The sequence below is a fragment of the Sorex fumeus genome, unplaced genomic scaffold (genome assembly GCF_029834395.1).
Source record: "Sorex fumeus unplaced genomic scaffold, SorFum_2.1 ptg000042l, whole genome shotgun sequence".
Lineage (NCBI taxonomy): Eukaryota > Metazoa > Chordata > Mammalia > Eulipotyphla > Soricidae > Sorex > Sorex fumeus.
The window spans coordinates 9,379,664-9,401,573 of NW_026606099.1; the positions used below are offsets into that span (position 1 = coordinate 9,379,664).

Genomic DNA, 21,910 nt, shown 5'->3' on the forward strand with positions numbered 1-21,910 from the left:
CCGGCCGACTGGCCCGCCGGGACGCCCGTCAGCCGCAGCTCCCGCCCAGCCCCACTTCCTGCGCCCGCCATTGGCGCTCGCCGCGCGGGCGGGCGTCCTGCGGGGCGGGCCGCCGGCACGCAACTTTGTCTTACGCGCCCCGCGGCGCGGGCGCGCCCCGCCATTGGGCCGCGCCGCCGCCGCTCTCCGGGAAGTCCCGCCCCCCGCCCTCCCTCATTGGGCGGGGCGAGGGCGGCGGGGCGGGGCCGGCCCGGGCTGGTGGCGCGCTGCTCCCTCCTCCCGACCCCCCCCCGTCCGGTCCGGGCTCGCCTGCCTCGTCAGCGTCCGCGTTTCCCCGGCCCCCCCGGCCCCCCCGGACGGGACCCCGGCGCTCGCCCCTCGGCGGCCACCATGAGCGGTAAGGCGGGCCGCGGCGCGCTCGGGGCGGGCGGGGGCGGGGGGCGCGCGCGGGGCGGCGGGCCGGGCCGGGCCTGAGGGGCGGCGGGCGGGCGGGCGGCGGCGGCGGCGGCGGCCTTGGTCCCGCCCGGGGCGGAGGGAGGGGAGGGCGGAGGGGCCGTGGCGGGGCCTCGCGGGGAGGGGGATGGGCCGCCCGCCCCGGGGGAGGGGGCAGCGCGGCCTCGCCCGCCCCTGGCCCGCCCCGGCCGCGGGGGCCGGGCCTCGGCCCCCACTCGCGCCCGCCGCCCGCGGCTCCTCCCGCGGGGGGCTGGCGCGGCGGGCGGGGGCGGCCCGGGGCGCGCAGGCCCCGCCCGGGCAGCCAACCGCCTCCCGGCCGGGCGCGCCCCGCCCCACCCCACCCGCCGCCCTCCCCCCTTCGCCCCCCCGCCCCCTCCCCCTCCCCCGCGGCCGCCCCGCCCCGCCCCGCCGCCCGCGCCCCGCCCCGCGCCCCGAAACCGCGCTCTCCCCGCGGGGCCCGCCCTCGGCGCCCCGAAACCGCCCGCCCGGACCCCCGGGCCGCCGCGCGCGCGGGATCAGCCGCCGCGGACGGTTCCCCGCGCGCCCCCTGGGCGCTCGTGCCCTGCCCGGTCCCCTCCCTCCCGGCGCCGCTCGCGCACGCACGTCCTGCTGCTGTCTGCACCGAGTCTCACCTCGCCGCGTCCCGGCCACTCGCCCGTTTTCCCCCTCGTCTTAGTCCATCTCTCGCCCCCCCCCGCCCCCCCCCCCGCGGCCCCTTCCCGTCCAGGAGGCGGCACACGCCGGACGGACATGCCCTTGCGCGTGGTTGTCCGCGTGCGCCCGGGCGGCGGGCGTCGAGGCCCGGCCTGACCCCCGGGCACCCTCCGCCCACCCCTGCCCGTCCCGTCCGGAGGCCCGGCCTGACCCCCCGGGCACCCTCCGCCCACCCCTGCCCGTCCCGTCCGGCGCCCCCGTGGGCCCGCGCTCCCTCGCTTCCTGCACCCTCTCCTCCCCCTGACCGGCCTCCTCTGTCTCCCGCCCCTCCAGACCAAGACCACCCCCTGGACGAGATGGCAGCCGTGGTCAAGATCGAGAAAGGAGTCGGCGGCAGCAACGGGGGCAACGGCAACGGCGGCGGCGGCGCTGCCTTTCCCCAGGCCCGGAGCAGCAGCACCGGCAGCAGCAGCGGAGGCGGCGGCGGCGGCGGCGGACAGGTGAGCGTGGCTCGGGCCAGAGCGGGGACGATTGGAGAGGCTGTCGGTGGTCCTGCTCGTCCAGCGAGGACCTTTTCCGCAGGACGGAAAATTAGAAAGGGCGCAACCACCTCACACCACCACTCCGCACGCAGCTAGGGGGACGAGCACAGAGGCAGGTGACTTGGAGACCCCCACCCCCACCCGAGAATCTCAGCAAAAGAGGTCAACTTCTGTGTGCCCACCCGGTTTCGCTCTTAGCACTGCTTTGCTGTTGATCTGCTACATACGCCCCTCGGGCTGGCTGCTGGGTGTCACTAACTTCTTTCCTCGCCCTTATTTTCTGGCCAGGAATCCCAGCCATCCCCTTTGGCTCTGCTGGCAGCAACTTGCAGCAGAATTGAGTCACCCAATGAAAACAGCAACAACTCCCAGGGCCCGAGCCAGTCAGGGGATACAGGTGAGCTTGACCTCACGTCCACACAACTCTCACAGGGTGCCAATGGCTGGCAGATCATCTCTTCCTCCTCTGGGGCTACCCCTACCTCAAAGGAACAGAGTGGCAACAGTTCCAATGGCAGCAATGGCAGTGAGTCTTCCAAGAACCGCGCCGTCTCCGGTGGGCAGTATGTCGTGTCCGCCACTTCCAACTTACAGAACCAGCAAGTCCTGACGGGACTCCCCGGAGTGATGCCTAACATCCAGTACCAAGTGATTCCGCAGTTCCAGACCGTCGACGGGCAGCAGCTGCAGTTCGCTGCCACCGGGGCCCAAGTCCAGCAGGACGGCTCTGGTCAAATACAGATCATCCCCGGTGCGAATCAGCAGATCATCGCCAACCGAGGCAGTGGGGGCAACATCATTGCTGCTATGCCCAACCTGCTCCAGCAGGCGGTCCCGCTCCAAGGCCTGGCCAACAACGTGCTCTCAGGACAGACTCAGTATGTGACCAACGTGCCGGTCGCCCTGAACGGGAATATCACCCTGCTGCCCGTCAACAGCGTCTCTGCGGCTACTCTGACTCCTAGCTCTCAGGCAGTCACGATCAGCAGCTCTGGGTCCCAGGAGAGCGGCTCGCAGCCAGTCACCTCAGGGACTTCCATCAGTTCCACCAGTTTGGTGTCATCACAAACCAGTTCCAGCTCCTTTTTCACCAATGCCAATAGCTACTCCACAACGACCACCACCAGCAACATGGGAATCATGAACTTCACCACCAGCGGATCAGCAGGGACCAACTCTCAGGGCCAGACGCCCCAGAGGGTCAGCGGGCTGCAGGGATCTGAGGCCCTGAACATCCAGCAGAACCAGACACCGGGAGGCTCCCTGCAGGCAAATCCGCCGAAAGAGGGGGAGCAGAACCAGCAGGCGCAGCAGACGCAGCAGCAGCAGCAGCAGCAGATTCTGATCCAGCCGCAGCTCGTCCAAGGGGGACAGGCCCTCCAGGCCCTCCAGGCGGCGCCATTGTCAGGGCAGACCTTCACAACCCAAGCCATCTCCCAGGAAACCCTCCAGAACCTCCAGCTTCAGGCTGTTCCGAACTCTGGCCCCATCATCATCCGGACACCGACAGTGGGGCCTAACGGACAGGTCAGCTGGCAGACGCTCCAGCTGCAGAACCTCCAGGTCCAGAACCCGCAGGCCCAGACAATCACCTTGGCCCCGATGCAGGGTGTCTCCTTGGGACAGACCAGCAGCAGCAATACCACCCTCACACCCATTGCCTCAGCTGCCTCCATCCCTGCGGGCACAGTCACTGTGAATGCTGCTCAGCTCTCCTCCATGCCTGGCCTCCAGACCATTAACCTCAGCGCGTTGGGTGCTTCAGGGATCCAGGTCCACCAGCTTCCAGGCCTGCCGTTGGCTATCACGAACACCCAAGGTAAGGCCCCCGATCTTCGGCTCGTTTTCAAAGCTGAACCTGGAAGAAGAAGAGGGGAGACCGAGGAGGTCGGGGGGCGGGGATGAGTAGCTTGTCTCAAGGGCTAGAGGGCTAGTCTTCTAGACAGATTAACTAGAGGGACAGCAACAGTTCTATTTTAGGTCTCTTGGAGCAGACTCGGTGGAAACTTTCTCAGTTAATCTGAGGAAGGAGTTTTTCTGATGAGTGTCTCTGGGGTCTTTATACCTCACTGCCTCTGCGTAGAACAAATGTCAGCGGATTGACTCTGCGAAGGGCTGGATAGCAGGTATTTTAGGCCTTCTAGACTGCTTACCGTCTCGGTCTTTATTTTTTCCTTCTTCTTTTTCCATTCTGGGTCACTCGAGGTAGGTGCTTGCCGAGCACATGGCCAACCCTGGCTGGCTCCTCAGCACCCCACGTGCTCCCCCAAGCCCCGCCAGGAGGAACCTCTGAGCATGACAGGGTGTAGCCCTGCCAAAAGGACTACCTAAATAATTTTTTTTTTTTGCTTTTTTTGGGTCACACCCGGGCGATGATCAGGGATTCCTGGCTCTGCACTCACGAACGACTCCTGGCGGTGCTTGGGGGACCACATGGGGTGCTGGGCCTCACACCCGGCTCGACCACAGGCAAGGCAAACGTGCTTCCCGCTGTACCGTCGCTCCAGTCCTTTCTTCTTTCTGCGTTCTTGACTTCTAAAAAGTAAAACCAAGCCAGAGGGGGGGCTCAGGGATCTGAGTGTGTGCTTTCCACACTCTGCCTTCGGGAGGCCTGTTCGGCACCCTCTCGGTGCTCGGCGCTGCTGCCGTGGTCTCTGGGCGCAGAACCTGGAAGGGCCCTCCCAGCGCCCCCTCCCGTGGCCCCCCAATTCAGAATGAAATATAAAACTGTTACTCGAAGCTGGAGCGATAGTACAGAGGGCAGGGTGTTTGCCTTACATGCGGCCAACCTGGGTTCAGTCCCCGACATCCCATATGGTTCCCCCGAGCACTGCCAGGAGGAACTTCAGCGTATCTCCAGGTGTGACTCAAAAAAGCAAAACAAAACTTTTCTCTAGGTCCTAATTTGGCCTGTGGGGTCCTCTCCATACGATAAGAAATGTGTGTGTGTGTGTGTGTGTGTGTGTGTGTGTGTCTGTGTGTGTAATGTGACCTATTTGTAGGACAGTCATGTCGGATACTTACAAACTGTAACTTTTATGCATGGAAAAAGTGATAAATTCTAGAAGGAGTTTTTTCAACAAAATTAATTATTGCGACTGGAGTGATAGCACAGCGGGGAGGGCGTTTGCCTTGCATGTGGCCTGACCCGGGTTCGATTCCCAGCATCCCATATGGTGCCCCGAACACGGCCAGGAGTCATTCCTGAGTGCATGAACCAGGAGTAACCGCTGTGCAACTCCGGGTGTGACCCAAAAAAAGAAAAAAAAAAAAAAATATTTAGGTACCTCTTTTGGTGGGGCTACACCCCGTGATGCTCAGAGGTTCCTCCTGGCGGGGCTTGGGGGAGCCCGTGGGGTGCTGAGGAGCCAGCCAGGGTTGGCCATGTGCTCGGCAAGCACCTACCTCGACTGCCCCGGCTCCTGGACAAGTTTTAGTTAACCAGAGCACCTCTGTGAGCAAGCTGGTTTATTAAGGTTGAAGGTTCAATTTTTGTTGTTTTTCATTTAAGTTTTGGGTGGCACCTGGTGTGATCAGGGCCGACTCCTGGCTGCTCAGGGATCGTCCGTGAAGGTCCATGTGTGTTGCTGGGGATTGAACCATCTCCTGGTGCAAGGCAAATGCCTTACCCGCTGCTGACTGTCTGGCCCTGACCCCGATGTTTAGTTCTTTTCCTTTAACTGGAGGTCACTCCTTGTGGTGCTCAGGGACGACCAGCTGCATCTGGCATCATCTCGCGTGGGGGTGGAGGCGTCTTGGGTTGGGAATCCGGCTCAGGGTTTTGTACGTCCTGGGCTAAGTTCTCTGCCACTTGAGCCATACTTCGGACATGGTATGGTTTTTAGTTTTGTTGAGGGGGTCGTTTGGGCGAGACCTTCCAGTGCTCAAGGACTACTTCCGTTCCTGCTAGAATTGTTGGAGCTTCCTTGCGATATTCATGCAGTGCCAGGGATTGGACCTGGGTCTCCAGCATGCAAAATGTATCTCCAGCCCATTGAACTATGTTTATATGTGTGTGTGTATATATATATATATTTTTTTTTTCTGCTTTTTGGGTCACACCCAGCATCGCACAGGGGTTACTCCTGTTTATGCACTCAGGAATTACCCCTGGCGGTGCTCGGGACCGTACGGGACGCTGGGAATCGAGCCTAGGTCGGCTGCGTGCAAGGCAAACGCCCTACCCGCTGTGCTCTTGCTCTAGCCTCTATTTTTTTTTTGAGGGGGGTTGTGTTATAACTGTTGGTCGTAACACAACTCAGGCTTACTCCTGCCTCTGTAAGTGCTCAGGGGATTGAATCAGGATCAGCAGCATGCAGAGCACGTGCCTTACATAGCCAACTAGGGTTTGTAGCCTGGCATCATTCCATATGGTCCCCCTGAGCCCCTCCGTATAGAATGCCAGGGTTCGAGCCCTGATTGGGTGCTTGCAGGGCAAACCCTTAACCACGCTACTCTCTCTCTAGCCCCAATAGAGCTGAATTTTAATAAAGCACCTAGCACTGTAGCACTGTCCTCCCATTGTTCATTGGTTTGATCGAGCAGGCACCAGTAACATCTCCATCGTGAGACTTGCTGTTACTGTTTTTGGCGTATCGAATACGCCACGGGGAGCTTGCCAGGCTTTGCCATGCGGGCGGGATACTCTCAGTAGCTTGCCTGGCTCTCCGAGAGGGGCAGAGGAATTGAACCTGGGTCCCTGGGTCGGTCATGTGCAAGGCAAACGCCCTACCGCTGTGCTAAGAGACCACTTGTTATTTTGTTTCGTTTTTTTAAATTTTTTAAAAATGTTTTGGGTTTTGTTCACATCCGTGGGTGCTTAGGACTCTCCTCTGCGCTGGGCTTTGGGAACCCCTCATGGTGGGGCTTGGGGAACTGTATGTGCTGCCATGGATCGAGTTGAGTGGGTTTCCTTCGAGGCAAGCTCTGCTTGGCTCTCTCTGGTGATTTAATCTTTTTCGTTGTTTGTTTTGGGGCCACCAGGTGATGTTCGGGCTTACTTCTAGTTCTGCACTTGGAAATCACTCCTGTCCATGCACAGTGGACCATGTGGGATGCCAGGGATCGAACCTGGTCATCTGTGTGCAAGGCAAGCGCCTTACCCCCTGTTCTATTGCTCCGGCCCTGTTTCTGTCATTTTTATTCTAGCATGTTATATGGAAATTAAGACTGGAAATAGTTCAGTGCCACTGAGTTTCTAGTCCTATTGGAATATATGTATGGGTTTATAAGTCGTTTACTTGATTTATAATTGTTTCGATTCCATAGGCAGTCGTTTCCTGCGGCAAGGGTAGGGGATGCGAGCGGGGAAGCTGTTCAAGTTTCCTGACTTTCATACATTCTAGAGATGTGTTTTTTAAAAAAATTACATTTTGGGGGCTGAAGAGCGAGTACAACAGGTAGGGTGCATTCCTGGCATGTGTCTGGTCCTGGTTTCATCCTGGTACTGCACATTGTCCCCCGAGTTCCTGCAGGGGTGATCCCGAGCAGAGATTTACTTCTGAGCACGGCTGGACTGGACTGGTGTGATTGAAAATCCCCCCATCCTCAAAAAAAGACTACGTTTTGGGGCTAATCTTGTTGTTCTTGCTCAGTGGTAGAGCGCATGCCTTGCGTGTTTGAGATTCTGAGTTCATTTCTCTATGTCAGAATAGAAGAATAAAACGGAGACCAGAGCAGTAGTACAGCTGACGGGACATTCGCCTTGCAGGAGGCCAGCCCTGGTTGATCCTTGAGCGCAGACGCAGGAGTAAGCCCCGAGCACTGCTGATGTGGCATGCCCCCCACCCAATCCATTTTGAGCTTTAACAAGAGAGCAGTTTTCTTTTCCCCTTCCCCCCTAATTTTGTGCCGCGCCCGGTTGTTCTCAGGACTGCTTTGGTTCTGCGTGGAAGTTAGTTGCTCCTGGCTGTGATGAGGGTCATGTGTCATGCGTGTCAGGGATCAGACTTCGGCGCTTACCATGGGATCCGTGCACTCTGCTGGTTGGGCTATCTCTTTGGCACCAAGACAGGAATTTTCACGGCGACCAGAGCTCTTGGAATAGAAATTGAGCGTTGGACAGGACTTAGAAGGCTAGTACAGCTGCCTTGTTTTCTAGATGAGGCCCTTCATTAATACAGAGAAGCACTTAAGCGGGGAGCCGGGACTTTTGTTCGATCCGGCTGCTGGGTCCTTACCTGTTACTTGAACGTGGAATGTCACAGAAGTTCTTGAGATGGTTAAAAAGGTCTTAGGAAAGGTAGCTTTGCCCCTTTGAAATGTAATGCTCTAGAGCGGGCAAGTATCTTCTAGGCTAGAATTATAACAGTAAGAATGGAAAAAGTTTAATAAAAACTCATCTCTGCAGCCTGGAAAATGAGACCTCTCTGGGAAATCTACATGAGCATGTTTATTTTATGGTTTTTTCTTCTTTTCTTTTTTTTTGCTTTTTGGGTCACACCTAGCGACGCACAGGGGTTACTCCGGGCTCTGCACTCAGGAATTAGCCCCTGGCGGTGCTCAGGGGACCCAATGGGATGCTGGGAATCGAACCCGGGTTGATTACGTGCAAGGCAAACGCCCTACCCGCTGTGTTGTTATTGCTCCAGCCCCAGTGTTTTGTTTTTCTTTTTTTTAGTTTGTTGCATCCAGCAGTTTTCCTTTTTTTTCCTGGGGGAAGCAAATCGTGGAATTTTTCCAGTCGTAGTCACAACAACAATCCTTGCAGTTTCTAAAAGGTTTATAATCCAGGCTCTGGAGAGTAGTTACGAGGTGCTCTTCTCATTGCTAAATCATGCTCTGGGGAAGCCTGCCATTTAATATGTCATAGGACAGGTTTACCTAGTTGTTACGATCGATCTGTGAGCTCCAGGAAGTGCATGCCTTTCCGTGTGGCAGTGACGGCCTGCCTTTCACTGTTGGAGGACCAGGCGCTGAAAGGGCATCTTGAGGGTTGAGATATGTGCTTCATTAGCAGTGAGTTTTTGAAGATACCAGCTTTGTTTTTTGTTAGACAAAACGGTACAACATTCGGACTATCCTTATTGATAGATAGAACTATTTTCTGGAAATAGTGCTGTTCATTTACTTGACTGCTGTAAGTTGCCTGGTTTGCCCACTTTTTGGGTCGAGGGTTTTTTCTGAGGAGGGCCACACCAACAATGCTTAGGGTTTAACTTGGTTCTTCGCTCAAGGATCATTCCTGGCAGGGCTCAGGGTACTAGTGTGGGGTACCGGGCATCTAATCCAGGTCAGCCACACGCAAGTCAAGCAACCAACCTGCTACACAGCTCCAGCGCTGCATGTGGTCAGTTCTTCGACTAGAAAAACTCCCCACGTTGGTAATAAGGAACAACTGGGTGTGAAATCATGTGGAAGATGTAGCATTTTTGGTGCCCGGAAAATAGTACAGGGACAGCCCTGGTTCAGTCTCTGTTGCGTACAGTTCTGGAGCACAACCTGTAGTGACTCGAGCACCGCTGCATGTGGCCGGAAAACCAGGGAAAACAGAGAGAACAGAAAGGGCACTTTGACGGAGCGAAGGAGGAGTGTTTGGTTGCAGAAGGCTGCCGTTTCCAGGTTGACTTACTCTGCCTTTTTTTTGTTTTGGGACCACACCCATGCCCCCCCCCCAAATGATTTGAAAAACAGTAAAAAATAAATAGGATTAGGGAGATGACTCAAATGGCTGGAGCACATGCTATGTGCATGAGCTCCGACTGGACGTGGCCCACGTGATAGCCCAACTACCAACCCAGGGGTCGTGTCCAGCACTGCTTGAGACTCAGTCTCCCCCATCTTCTTTGAAGTGGCCCCAAAACAAGACACAACATTTTCTGAAGTATTTCTATTGACTTTCACTCTGTTTACTTCTGTTTGCTAAATACACAGGCTCGAAGTTAGAACCAAAATAAAATAGCCGCTCCTGTGTGCCTGCTTTTTTCATGACTTTGCCTCCCGTGGTGTTAGTGAGGAAGGGACCACCCAGTAAACTGGGCTTCCTTTCCAGACTGAAATGATCTGTGGGCTTTTAGGGTTTTTTTTTTTCTGGGTTTGTTTTGGGCCACACCCAGTGGTGCTCACAGCTTATTCCTGGCTCTGCTCTTGGGATGATGCTCCCTGGTGGAGTTTGGAGGACCGTGTGTGGTGCTGATTTTGAATTTGCGGGGAAGTATTATCACTTCAGCCCCAGCTTTTTTGTTTTTTGTTCTTCTTTAAATTATCAGCAGCTACTCTGAAAAAAGAATACCCTCGTTTCCGCTCGTATTTGTACCCTTTCCTTTCATTTTGTAGTCACAATCTTACTAATCTTGTTCCCACCCTCCCAATCCCCCTATGAATCTTCAGTTTTTAAAAAATTTCCTCAACCACTGCTAAATCCGGAAAGAAACAAAAACAACAGAAAAAAACTTGCTCCTGGTTGAGGGGTACGAGGGCAAGCTTTGAAAGCGCTCAGATGACTGACTTCGTGGGAGTTCTGCTAATAAAGAGTGCAGGGCTGGGTTTTGGCAGGAGAATAGAACATATTTCCTTGATGGCTATAATTCACTCAAGAAGCAACTTTCAGGCACTAAAAATAAAAGTTTAGCATCTGCTCAGTTTTATCAGGGTCAGGAAAATGTCTCCTCTCAGAAGGGAAGTTGAGTGTGACGCTGGAGTTGGTTTGCCAACGGCTGCTCTGCTTGGGCTCAGATTGCTGAGACCTCGTTTGTTGGAAAGTTGTAGTTTCGGCTAGTGCTTTCGAACCGTGTTAAGTAGTTGTAGATGCTTTGAGTGTGTTCGAAATTCTCATTCTGGAGCAAGAGGTCATAGGAGAGAAATTTTCTATTTTATTTGTATTTATTTGGGGTTTGGGGCCATTCCCACCAATGCTCAGGGCTGGCTCCTGGCTCCGCACTCGGGAATTACTCCTGGTGCTGCCGGGGGACCCTGTGGGATCCAGGGGATCCAGCGGATCCAGCCCAGGTCGGCCGCGTGCAAGGCAAGAGCCTTACTGCTTTATATATCTAATTTTCTATTTTAAAATGATTTAGTATGTTGGAGCTGGAGAGATGGTGCAGCATTTGCCTTGCATCTGGCCGACCCGGGTTCGATTCCCAGCATCCCATAATCTCCCCTGAGCGCCACCAGGAGTGATTCTGGAGAGCAGTCAGGAGTAATTCCTGAACATGGCCAGATATGTCTTCAAAACAAAAGTTTTAAGCATATCAACTATTTTTATCAATTGCTTTCTTTAGTATACTTTTTAGGACAGTGTTAGTGCTAGAAAAGTAATTTCAGTTTAAGTATTAGAGGCCTTCTTTAAAACATAGGTACTTTGGTGGAGTCCATGGCCAATTCAGTCAGCTTAATCAATGGCTGAATAAATAGCAGTACTCCTACATTATATTAAAAAATAAATAAAATAACCCTTACGTTAGCAGAAAGTTCTGTCTCGTTATATTTTAACATTTTTAAAGTGATGTATAGAAAAGGACACATGTAGAGAAAAGAGCACAAAAATTGTGTCAGTATCAGTGATCTGTCACAAATTTCATGTATTTCTTAGCCAAGAAATCAGTGAGTAACCCCACAGCTGCAGCCTCCTGGTGCCTCCTCAGAAGCGCTCCTCCCCACGGGCACTCTCCCGACTTACATCTGCAACTTGATTTCACTTAGTTTTTGATTTTTAAACAAAGGAACAATTTAGTATTTTATTTCTAAAATTTCCTCAAACATTTTGTCAGGTATATTTTATTTTCATTGCTACATGACATTCTTTCATATGACCATGCCGCAGTTGAACTATTTTACCTTTGATAGACATCTGGGTGGGTTGGAGAGACAGCACAGCGGGTAGGGTGTTTGCCTTGCAAGCGGCCAACCTGGCCAACCCGAGTTCGATTCCTCCGCCCCTCTCGGAGAGCCCGGCAAGCTACCCGTGACGTAGTCGATATGCCAAACACAGAAACAATTGTCACAATGGAGACGTTACTGGGCCTGCTCGAGCAAAATCGATGAACAGCGGGAGGACAGTGACAGTGACAAACACCTGGGTTGCTTCCAGTGTTCTTGTTGCTAGATTTGCTGCAAAATGCTTTTTTTTGGCAGTGCCAGGGATCATTAAGCTCAGGCCCTCACGTATATAACCCGCATTACTTTGCCACTAAGCCACATCCCTGGCCCTGCAAAAACGTGTCTTTCTGATGCACTGTGTGTGTGCTTTTAGTATATGTGGGCATAGGTACGGTGTTTGTATCTTCATTTAAGGTAGGTAATGCCAGTTGTAGTTTTACCAGTTGCTAATTTCTCATTAATGTATAATAAGGGTGACCCTCACATTCTCTTGAAAATAAACCATCATCTTAATTTCCTTTAATAGAAAAACATAATACTTAGGTACTTTGGAGCTGAAGTGGTAGTACGGCAGGTAGGGCATTTGCCTTGCACTTGACCTTCTCAGGTTGGATCCCCAGCACCGATACGGTCTCCTGACCCTTTCTGGAATGACCTCTGAACACAGGGCCAGAAGCACTGCCAGGTGTGGCCCCAAAACAAACAAAATCCCAAGTGAAAAAAAACCAAACAAAAACCCAACGAAGAAAAAAAACTTAGGTGTTGAAAAGATCGAGCATACGGCCTTTAGACCTTTCCGTTTGCTCCTTCGTATTCATTCCAGTGGTTTTCTGTAAAGGGTGTCGTCGTTCAGTCACGTTGCATTGTGTAATACTGCCATTAAAAGAAGGGGTGCCTCTTATTTTCTTATTGCCTTTTGTCTTTAATTGTACTCCTTTGTAAATTAACATATAAATATTGCCACTAATAATTTAGCTCTGCTAATTTATTAATTCCTACTAACAGCTTTGTCTCCCCTGGAAGATCTGTCCAAAGTTTTTTGTTTGTTTCTGGGTCACACCGGTGATGCTCAGGGTTTACTCCTAGCTCTACACGAGGAATTCCTGGTGGCAATGTTCAGGGAACCGTACAGGATAGTGAGGATCGGACCTGGGTTGGCCCTGTGCATTGCTTCACAGAAGATGTTACAGTAGCACGATTTAATTTTTTTTTTAATTTGTAAAATTTTTTTCTATAACTTTCTCAAATGTAGAAGTTCCTGAATTTATTTGACCTGTCACTTCCCTTCTTGGAAACAACAACAACAACAAAAACCTTACTCTGATGTCCTGGAAATCAACCTTTTAAGCAAACAAGGAGAAAATGCTCCCAGTTGTTACTACTACCATGCCCCCCTTCCTGGAAGTGTTACCCACTTTTGGAAAAACTGCTCTAAGATTGGCGTTTTTATAGACTGCTGTGCTGACGCATTTTGTTTTATGTTTTAGCCATACCCAGCAGCGCTTACTCCTGGTTCTGTGCTCAGGCATCACTCCTGGTGGGGCTTAAGGGACCATAACAAATGCCTGGTATCAAAGCTGCGTCTCCCCTGTGCATGGCGAGAGCCTGATCCACTATACTATACTATATATCTATATAGATACTGTATGTGTGTGTGTGTGTGTGTGTGCGCGCGCACACCATGTATATAGATATTATATATCCCTGGTCTCCTGAAAATCTTTTTCATTTTGGGGCCGTATCTATGGTGCTCAGGTCCTCACTCTACACTTAGGGATCACTCCTGGCGTTGCTGGGGGACCATATGAGATGCTGGGGATCGAACCCAGGTTGGCCACGTGCAAGACTGGTGCCCTACATGACATCTCTATGTCCCCTGAAAATGTTGTGAAGAAAATGCTTTTTCCAGAGCTGATTGCAAATTTAGACTCTAATTTTAATTTGTATCTTTGCCCTTTTTTTGTTTGGTTTGTTGTTTTTGGACCACGTCCCGCAAGACTTGGGCTTTTCGGCTCTGGGGAAGAGTGACCCCTTGTGGTGGTGGTGGGGGACCCATCTGTGCTCCCGGGGATTCATCCCAGTCCGCAGCATGCGAGGCTAATGCTTTTCCTCGTGTCTGTAGAGACCACCGATGTCCCCGTTGTTCTCCCCACAACCTTCCTTTTCTCACCCCGATTTCATTAGAAGTCTTTATTTCCAGAGGATCTGAAAGAAAGATGTAGAGAAAACACTCTCGGGCCAGAATGATAGCACAGTGGGTCGGGCACTTGCCTTGCACGGGGCTCGTTTGGTTTGGATCCCCCGCGTCGCATATTGTCCCTTCGGCGGGCCAGGGTCTCTGAGCACAGAGCCAAGACTAAGCCCTGAGCTCTGTCGGCTGTGCCCTCCCCCTCCCCCCGCAAAAAAAAGCATTCTTAAAAGCATTCTTAGAGTGAGAAGAGTGAAAGAACCTTTTTGCCAGGGACTGTGCGTCCCAGACAGAGCTTAATAGGGAAGGAGGGAGATTCGGAGCTCCCAAAGAGTAGCCTTGGGCAAGGCTGTCAGTTGTCCCATCACCCCTTTCTGGGCCCTGCCAGACAGTTAGCCAGAGGAGAGAACTGCCAGCCGGCCTTGCTTCCATCTGCCCGGAACGAGCTGCTGCCAGCTGCACTAGGCACTGGAAGGCTGCAGGAGAGAGGCAGAAGCGGAATCTGCCCGGTTTCCCTTGGAGGAGGATGACAGCGGAGACGCAAGCTCCGGACTGGCTTTCGCTAAATGTTCTGATGGGCCCAGATGTTCAGGTTCTTGTCCTCCAGCAGTTAGAACTGAAAGCAAGAGAACAGGGAACACATGGCTGAATGCAGTAAAAGAGTTTATTTGGGGAGACAAAGGAAGAGAGAGTAAGGTAGGGAAGCCTCTAGACTGTGGGAGGGGTCTCCGAACGCACAATTTCCCTGCCAGTGTGTTTCCTTTTTATTTTGTTTTGTTTTTGTGCCACACCCGGTGGTGTTCAGAGTGTATTCCTGGTTCTGCACTCAGGGTTCACTCCTCATGGGGCTAGGGGATGCTGGGGATCGCGGGCCACTGTACGCAAGGCTGGTGCCCTCCCACTGGACTATCTGTGGCCCCCCTGCCAGTGTTTTATAAATGAGAAATGAATGATGAAGATGGATGGCTTTGGTTATGTGAGTTTTGGATACGCTCACACAACTTGCTATCCTCCTTTCTCGTCCTCTCACGTACAAAATAGACGATCTCTAGCACCAGGTATGTTCCTGAGCATCCTGTATCAGGAGTATGTCCCTGATCATAGAGCCAGGAATAAGACCTGAGCACTGCTGGGTGTGCCCTCTCCCCAGAAGAGAGGAAAGGTAAGAGAATTCAGTTGATATTTGCATATTTTGAATATGTAAATGTTAAGAGTGTTCGGTGGGTAGGATGTGGGCAGCGTGTTTGCCTTAGAAGCGACTGAACTTGGTTCTCTCCAGGGTCGATCTCCAGCATCCCACATGATGCCCAAGCACCGCTAGGAGCAGTTCCTGAGTTGAGTCCTGTGTGACCTAAACCTCCCCCCACCCTACCTCCAAAATTTACATCTCAGTGATTCTTTTTTTTTTCTTTTTGGGTCACACCTGGCGTTGCACAGGGGTTACTCCTGGCTCCCTGGCTCATGCACTCAGGAATCACTGCTGGCGGTGCTTGGGGGACCATAGGGGATGCTGGGAATCGAACCCGGGTCGGCCGTGTGCAAGGCAAACGCCCTACCTGCTGTACTATCGCTTCAGCCCCTGTACTAACACTCGAATCAGAATTTCTAGCCAGATTAATTCAGAATCATCTAGTCTGTGATTTTAAGTGAAAGAATACTGATTTTTTGAAAAAATACGGAGCCAGGGCCAGAGAGATTGCGCAACTGGCTGAGCACATGCTTTGCACGTGGGAAGCCTGGGTTCAATCAGTGACACCGCGTGTCCCCTAGCACAGCCAGAATGACTCTTGAGGAGAGCTGGTAGTAGCAGCTGATCATTACCAGGAGTGGTCCAAAAACCAGGAGAAAAGTTGGGAGGAGCAGGATAACAAAAAAGAAATCAGAGGCTCCCATAATTAAACTTTGAAAACATGAAGGATCTTTGTCGTGTTGGGTGTTGGTGTTGGCGGATTATTTTCTCCTGCGTCATTATCAGTTTTACAGCTAGGAAGGAGATGGGATATTTCACCCTCATGATTCCTTTATTTTTTTTATTTATTTATTTTTTTTTTGCTTTCTGGGTCATGCCTGGCATTGCACAGGGGTTCCTCCTGGCTCTGCACTCAGGAATTACTCATGGCGGTGCTCAAGGGACCGTATGGGATGCTGGGAATCGAACCCGGGTCAGGCCATGTGCAAGGCAAATGCCCTCCCCGCTGTGCTATCTCTCCAGCCCCCTTAGCCTGAAATACTTTTTTTTTTTTTTTTTTTTTTTTTTTGCTTTTTGGGTCACACCCGGCATGCTCGGGGGACCATATGGGATGCCAGGAATCAACCCAGGTCTGCCACAAGCAATGCAAATGCCCGACTTGCTGTCTTAGCTCCTTGGTGCCATTGTTTCTTTGCTTTTTGGGGACCAAGTCCAGCGGTGCTCAGGATTTACTCCTGGAGATGCGCAAGGGACCATCTACAGTGCAGGGTTTGGAGCCTGGAAGGCAAGTGCCTTCCCTGTTGTACTGTTTCTCTGGCCCCAGACACACACACACACACACGCACACACACATGCTCACACTCACACACTGACACAGAATCCACCAAACAAGACGCTGAGGGGACTCCCCTGGTGGTGGGAGCGTGTTGGTTTCTTGTTTTCTTTTCATTTTTTCATATTTTTCCAACTTTTTTTTTTCTTTTTGGGTCACACCCGGTGATGCACAGCGGCTACTCCTGGCTCATGCCCTCAGGAATTGCTCCTGGCAGTGCTCGGGGGACCATATGGGATGCTGGGAATCGAACCTGTGTCAGCCATGTTGGCTGCGTGCCAGGCAAACGCCCTACCCGCTGTGCTATCGCTCCAGCCTCAGCCTGAAATACTTTTAAAAATTTAATAATAGTCATGGTTCAGTTAACATAGGCATTTACTGAACACCAGTATACATAGTAATATAATTGCCTCTAGGGGACTTGGGAAATTTTTCTTGTCCACACCCAACGACACTCAGGGCTTCCTCCTGGCTCTGCACTCAGGATCGCTTCTGGTGGGCTTAGGGGCCACGTAAGACACTGGAGAGTCGAACCTGGGTCAGCAAGGTGAGCGCCCTACCTATTGTATTATCCAGTCCCGGGAGTTGGTGACTTTGCTTGCTAGAGGCCTGGGTTCAATCCTCAGCACCGTGTGGTTCCCTGGCACTACCAGGAATGATCCTGGCTTAGTTCCAGGGTAGTTCAAAGCCATGCCATACAGGGGCTGGACCAATAGCATGGCGGGTAGGGCATTTGCCTTGCACGCAACTGACCTGGGTTCGATTCCCAGCATCCCATAGGGTCCCCGAGCACCGCCAGGAGTAATTCCTGAGTGCAGAGCCAGGAGGAACCCCTGTGCAACGCTGGGTGAGACCCACTGAGGCACTGTAGCACTGTCCTCCCGTTGTTCATCGATTTGCTCAAGAGGGCCCAGTAACGTCTCCATCATTGTGAGACTTGTTACTATGTTTGGCATATCGAATACGTCACGGGGAGCTTGCAGGCTTTGCTGTGCGGGCGAGATACTCTCAGTAGCTTGCAGGGCTCTCCGAGAGGGGCGGGGGAATCGAACTGGGGCCGGCCTGGCTGGCAGCGTGCAAGGCAAATTCCCTACCGCTCTGTGCTATCGCTCCAGCCTGGGTGACACCCAAAAAGCAAAAAAAAAAAAAAATGCATTACAAAATTTAAAAAGTATTTGATTAGTTAACTATCCTTTTATTTATGACTTTCAGCCCAGGGGGGTAGCTCAAAGGACAAGAGCACATACCTTGCATACGTGAGGTATTCAGTTCCCAGGTTCAGTACCCTGCACCGTAAGGCATTCTAAGCTGACCGGGAAGGTCCATTCACAAAATAGGAAAATGGGATTCTTGTCATCTTCAGTTCTGTATGTTCTTCAAAAGAGGCAAGAGAATGACTTTAAGTATACTTTAAGATACTCCCTGGCGGTGCTCGGGGAACAGGCGGTGCTGGGGTCTCCCTCTGGCACAGCGTGTGTTCCCTTTCCCGCATCCGTCCCTTTATCTTTGTTGTGCCTGCTTACACCTGATGGGCAAGAGCCCTGCCACTGAGCTCCCCTCCCCGCTTAGTCCTAATTGTGCCCAACACATCCCCCAAACCACTTTCATCTCTAATTGAGTCGTGTCGAGGACACTCCTTTTCTAAAGCGAACTCCAGGGCTAGGGATGTGGCTCCGCATTGAAACCCAGGCCTTACTTGTTCAGCCAGGTGTGAGACCCTGGGTTCCATTCCAGCTGGCGCTAAGTAAGTGCCATACAAAACTGACATGAACTTGTTCTTTTTCCCACTCCTTGAATTTGTCTACTCTAAGTAGGTCAAATAAGTAAAATCAGAGTAGTTGTATTTTGGCGGTCCGGGGTGTTTCGGACTAGACCTTCCAGTGTCCACAGGTTCTCCTGGCTCTGTGCTCAGCAGTGACCCCTGGCGATGCTTATGGAATTATACGCAGTGCTGTGGATTAACCAGGGTTTATTGCATGCAAGACAAGTTATGTCTTGGACCCCTGAATTATTTTTATTTGTATAAGATGTATTTTACTTAGCATAATTCCCTTCAAAGTTCAACCACATGATAGCACATGGTAGGATTTCCTCCTTTGTAAAGGCTGAATAATACATCATTGTATGTGTGTGTGTGGGGGGGGTGACTATGAGAGTTGGGAATCACCCCTGGTGGGGCTCAGGTCACCATAGTTGGTGCTGGGGATTGACCTTGGGTCAGCCATGTGCAAGGCAAACACCCTACCCACTGAATCGTCGTCCAGCAGTGCTCAGGGGTTGCTCCTGGCCCTGTACTCAGAAATGACTTCTGGCAGGCTTGGAGGACCATATGGGATGCCGGGGATTGAACATGGGTCGGGAACAAGTTGGCGCTGTCTCTCTGACCCCAAGAATATAGCAGTTCTAATCCATTTTGCTTCTTGAAAAGCAGTTCTCTCTATGAGTGATGTTGACAAGGTGAGAAGTAGTGAAAGCCTTGAACATTGAAGATTTTCATAGTGTCATTAAATAATGACAATGTTTTGAAATGATAGTTCCTCGAATGGTCCCATCTAAAGATTTTATGTTCCACTCCATCCTCCCCATCCTTCCCCTCCCCTCCCGTCCCCTCCCTTTTCTCTTGGTGCCAGGGTGGGGGGGCACGCCTGGTGGTGCTCAGTGGATATTTCTGGCTCTGCACCCAGGAATCACTCCCGGGGGACCTGAGGGACTGTATGGGATGCTGGGGATTGACCCCGGCTTGGCCACGGAAAGGCGAGTGCCCTCCCTGCCGGTTGTTCAGATAGAGGGTTTTAAGAACGCCCATCTATCATTTAGTTACAGTGACACCTACTGGCCGGAGCCTTTGCAGTCACTGCTGTGACGCTGAGTGCTCAGGGGACCATCTGGGACGCCAGGGATGTGGGTTGGCCTTGCACAAGGCAGACTCCCTACCCACTGTACTATCACTCCAGCCCCTCAGGTGATTGTTCACGATTGAAAATGTTTTCACTGATGACTTTTTGTTTTGCTTTGGGGCCTCACCCAAGGGTGTTGAAAGCTTACTCCTGGTTTTGTGCTGGGCTTTGTGCTCTTAGTGGGACTCCGGACCTAAGCGGTGCCGGGAATCAAACTCAGGTCGGCTGGACGCAAGGCAACCCTGAATTTTTCTAGTTCGTAGCTTGTTGTTTTTGTTCAGGGGCTTCTCCCAGTACTGCTGTATTCAGGGACTACTCCGACTCATGACTCAGATTTCTCATAGCAGTGCTCAGTTGACCATTTCGTGCCAGGGATTGAATCCAGGCCTCTTACATGCTGAACACATGCTTTGGTCTTGATACCTTTGAAAACATTTTAGCACTACAGCACTGTCCTCCCGTTGTTCATCGGTTCACTCGAGCGGGCGCCAGTAACATCTCCAATGTGAGACTTGCAGTTAGTGTTTTTGGCATATTGAATATGCCACAGGGAGCTTGTCAGGCTCTGCCGTGCGGGGGGGATGCTCTCAGTAGCCTGCCGGGCGCTACGAGAGGAACGAAGGAATCCAACCCGGGTCAGCCGTGTGCAGGGCAAACGCCCAGCTCCAGCTATCACTGCAGCCCCTTATTTTTCATATTTTCTTTGAGGGGGTATCCCAGAGGGTGTCCAGGGTTTCTGGGACCACTCCACCTGAGCTGAATTAACGCGATGCTGGATGACCTTCGATGCACAGGATGCAATCGAGCTTAAGCCTTGTGCCAGGGCCCGCAGGGCCACCCCAACAATGCTTGAGGACCTCCAGAGACACACTGGCGATTTTGGGGTGGGAACATTCAGGCAAACAATAGGCCAGAGTCCTGAGTGTATCATTATCTCCTCATCCCTATTTTCCGTATTTTTATTTGTCTGTATTTTCAGTGATGGTGCTTGGGATTTGCAAGGCACCGTCAGTGGATTTGACATTAGAGCTTTGAAGAAATGGTGCTGTCGCTGTAATGTGCCACTGAGATGCCTGCCGCTGTGGTGAGAGCTGCTTCTTACCTTGACTTTGATTCTCAATTTTAGGGGATCACGGAGCTCACCTTGGCCTCCAAGGGGCTGGTGGTGATGGAATACACGATAGCGCATCAGGTGGAGAGGCAGGGGAGAACAGCTCGGATACCCAGCCCCAGGCCGGCCGTCGGACCCGGCGGGAAGCGTGTACCTGTCCCTACTGTAAAGACAGCGAAGGAAGGTGAGTTAACCAGTTTGTCTCGACCTCGTTTCTTTCCTTCATTTTTTTATTGGCTTTTGGGTGGCACCTGGCAGTGCCCAGGCCTTAACTCCTGACTCTGCGATCACTCCAGGTGGAGTTTGGGGATTGTAGGGGGTGCTGGGGGTAGAACCTGGATTTGCTGAGTGTACAGGAAGTGCTCTACCTTCTGTACTATTTCTCTGGCTCCCCCTCTCCCTCGTTACTTAAACTTTTTTTGTTGTTTTGTGTTTTGGAATATACCTGGTGCTGCCTGGGGACGGCACAGTGCCAGCCATTAAATCTGAACCACATCTGGGCCTCTGCTTGCAAAGCATGTGTTCAGTCCTTTGGACTCTCCCAGCCCCCTTAATTGATTTTTTTTATTATCTATTTATTTATTTTGGCTTTTTGGGTCACACGCAGTGATGCTCGAGTTCTGCACTCAGAAATTACTCCTGACAGTACTTGGGGGACCATGTGGGAGGCTGAGGATCGAACCCTGGTTGGCCATGTACAAGGCAAATGCCCTACCTGCTTTGGCTTCCAACCCCTTTAAAAGTTTTTCATTATCTTCCCTTTTGTTGTGATGACCAGGCCTTGCACACACCTGATTGCTCTTGAGAGCGTAAAGGAAACAACTGAGCAGGGAAGAGAGCTCACTGCGCTTTGCATGTGGGCGGCCTGGGAGTGATCCCCAGCACTGCTGGGTGTGGCTGAACCCCCCACCCCCAAGCTTTCTCCCTGAAAAAGGAGAATTAATGGACCTGGAGGTTAGAAAAGGGTTGATTACTTTATTATTTTGGTAGTAGAGGGTTCTAGACCACACCCAGAGTACCTAGGGAATGCTCTGCTCGAGGGACCCTGTGGTGCCAGGGGTCACACTGGGGTCAGCTGAATGCAAGGCAAGCACCTTTACTTCGTTCATCTCTCTCTGGCCCTTAAGACACGGTTTTTTTGTCAATAAGACTTGACAGTGTTCTAAAGGGATCGTAGCAAGATCCATTTGATTAGGTTTTATGATAGCCTTAGTTCCATTGACTCTTAAGACCTTGCACCTTAATAGGGGCCACCTTTCTTCTGAAGATAAGGAAATCATATGGAACTAGCTGGTCTAAAGATTGTTGCCGTATGTCTATTTTTAGATGGTTTTAACGAGGTTGCTTGTAAAATAGCTTTGCGAAGGAAACAAATAGACCTGCTGTAATCATGTTTTAACTGCAGCTATGTGAGAATCTTAAGAATTTTTTTTAGTTCTTTCCCCCTGCAAATTAGATAAAAATGCATACTCACATAGAAAGTACTCTAGCAGGAATCTAAAGTTCTGATGAGTTTTCTCATTAGTAGCAACTGAATGTTCTCTCTAGAGAGTTCTGAGTTTCATTGTCTTCTTTCAGGTCACTGTTTTTTGGTTTGTTTCCGTTTGGGGCTGCATCCAGTGGTGGTCGGGAATCATTCCCGGCAGGTGTGGGGGGTCATATGGGGTGCCAGAGATTGAACCTGTGTCAGCTCTGTGCAAGGCAAGCGCCTTACCTGCATATGATCT

At 51.9% G+C, this 21,910-nt stretch overlaps 1 protein-coding gene across 1 annotated transcript in view; it reads left to right on the forward strand.

The window, feature by feature from the left end:
- The first annotated feature begins 330 nt into the window (after positions 1-330).
- Positions 331-21,910, forward strand: part of SP1 (Sp1 transcription factor) — a 28,507-nt gene continuing 6,927 nt past the window's right edge. The window contains exons 1-4 of the mRNA XM_056120107.1: positions 331-397; positions 1,441-1,607; positions 1,938-3,468; positions 20,199-20,367. Coding sequence (XP_055976082.1) covers positions 391-397; positions 1,441-1,607; positions 1,938-3,468; positions 20,199-20,367 — 1,874 coding nt within the window. The 5' untranslated portion in view covers positions 331-390. The remainder of the gene's footprint in view (positions 398-1,440; positions 1,608-1,937; positions 3,469-20,198; positions 20,368-21,910) is intronic.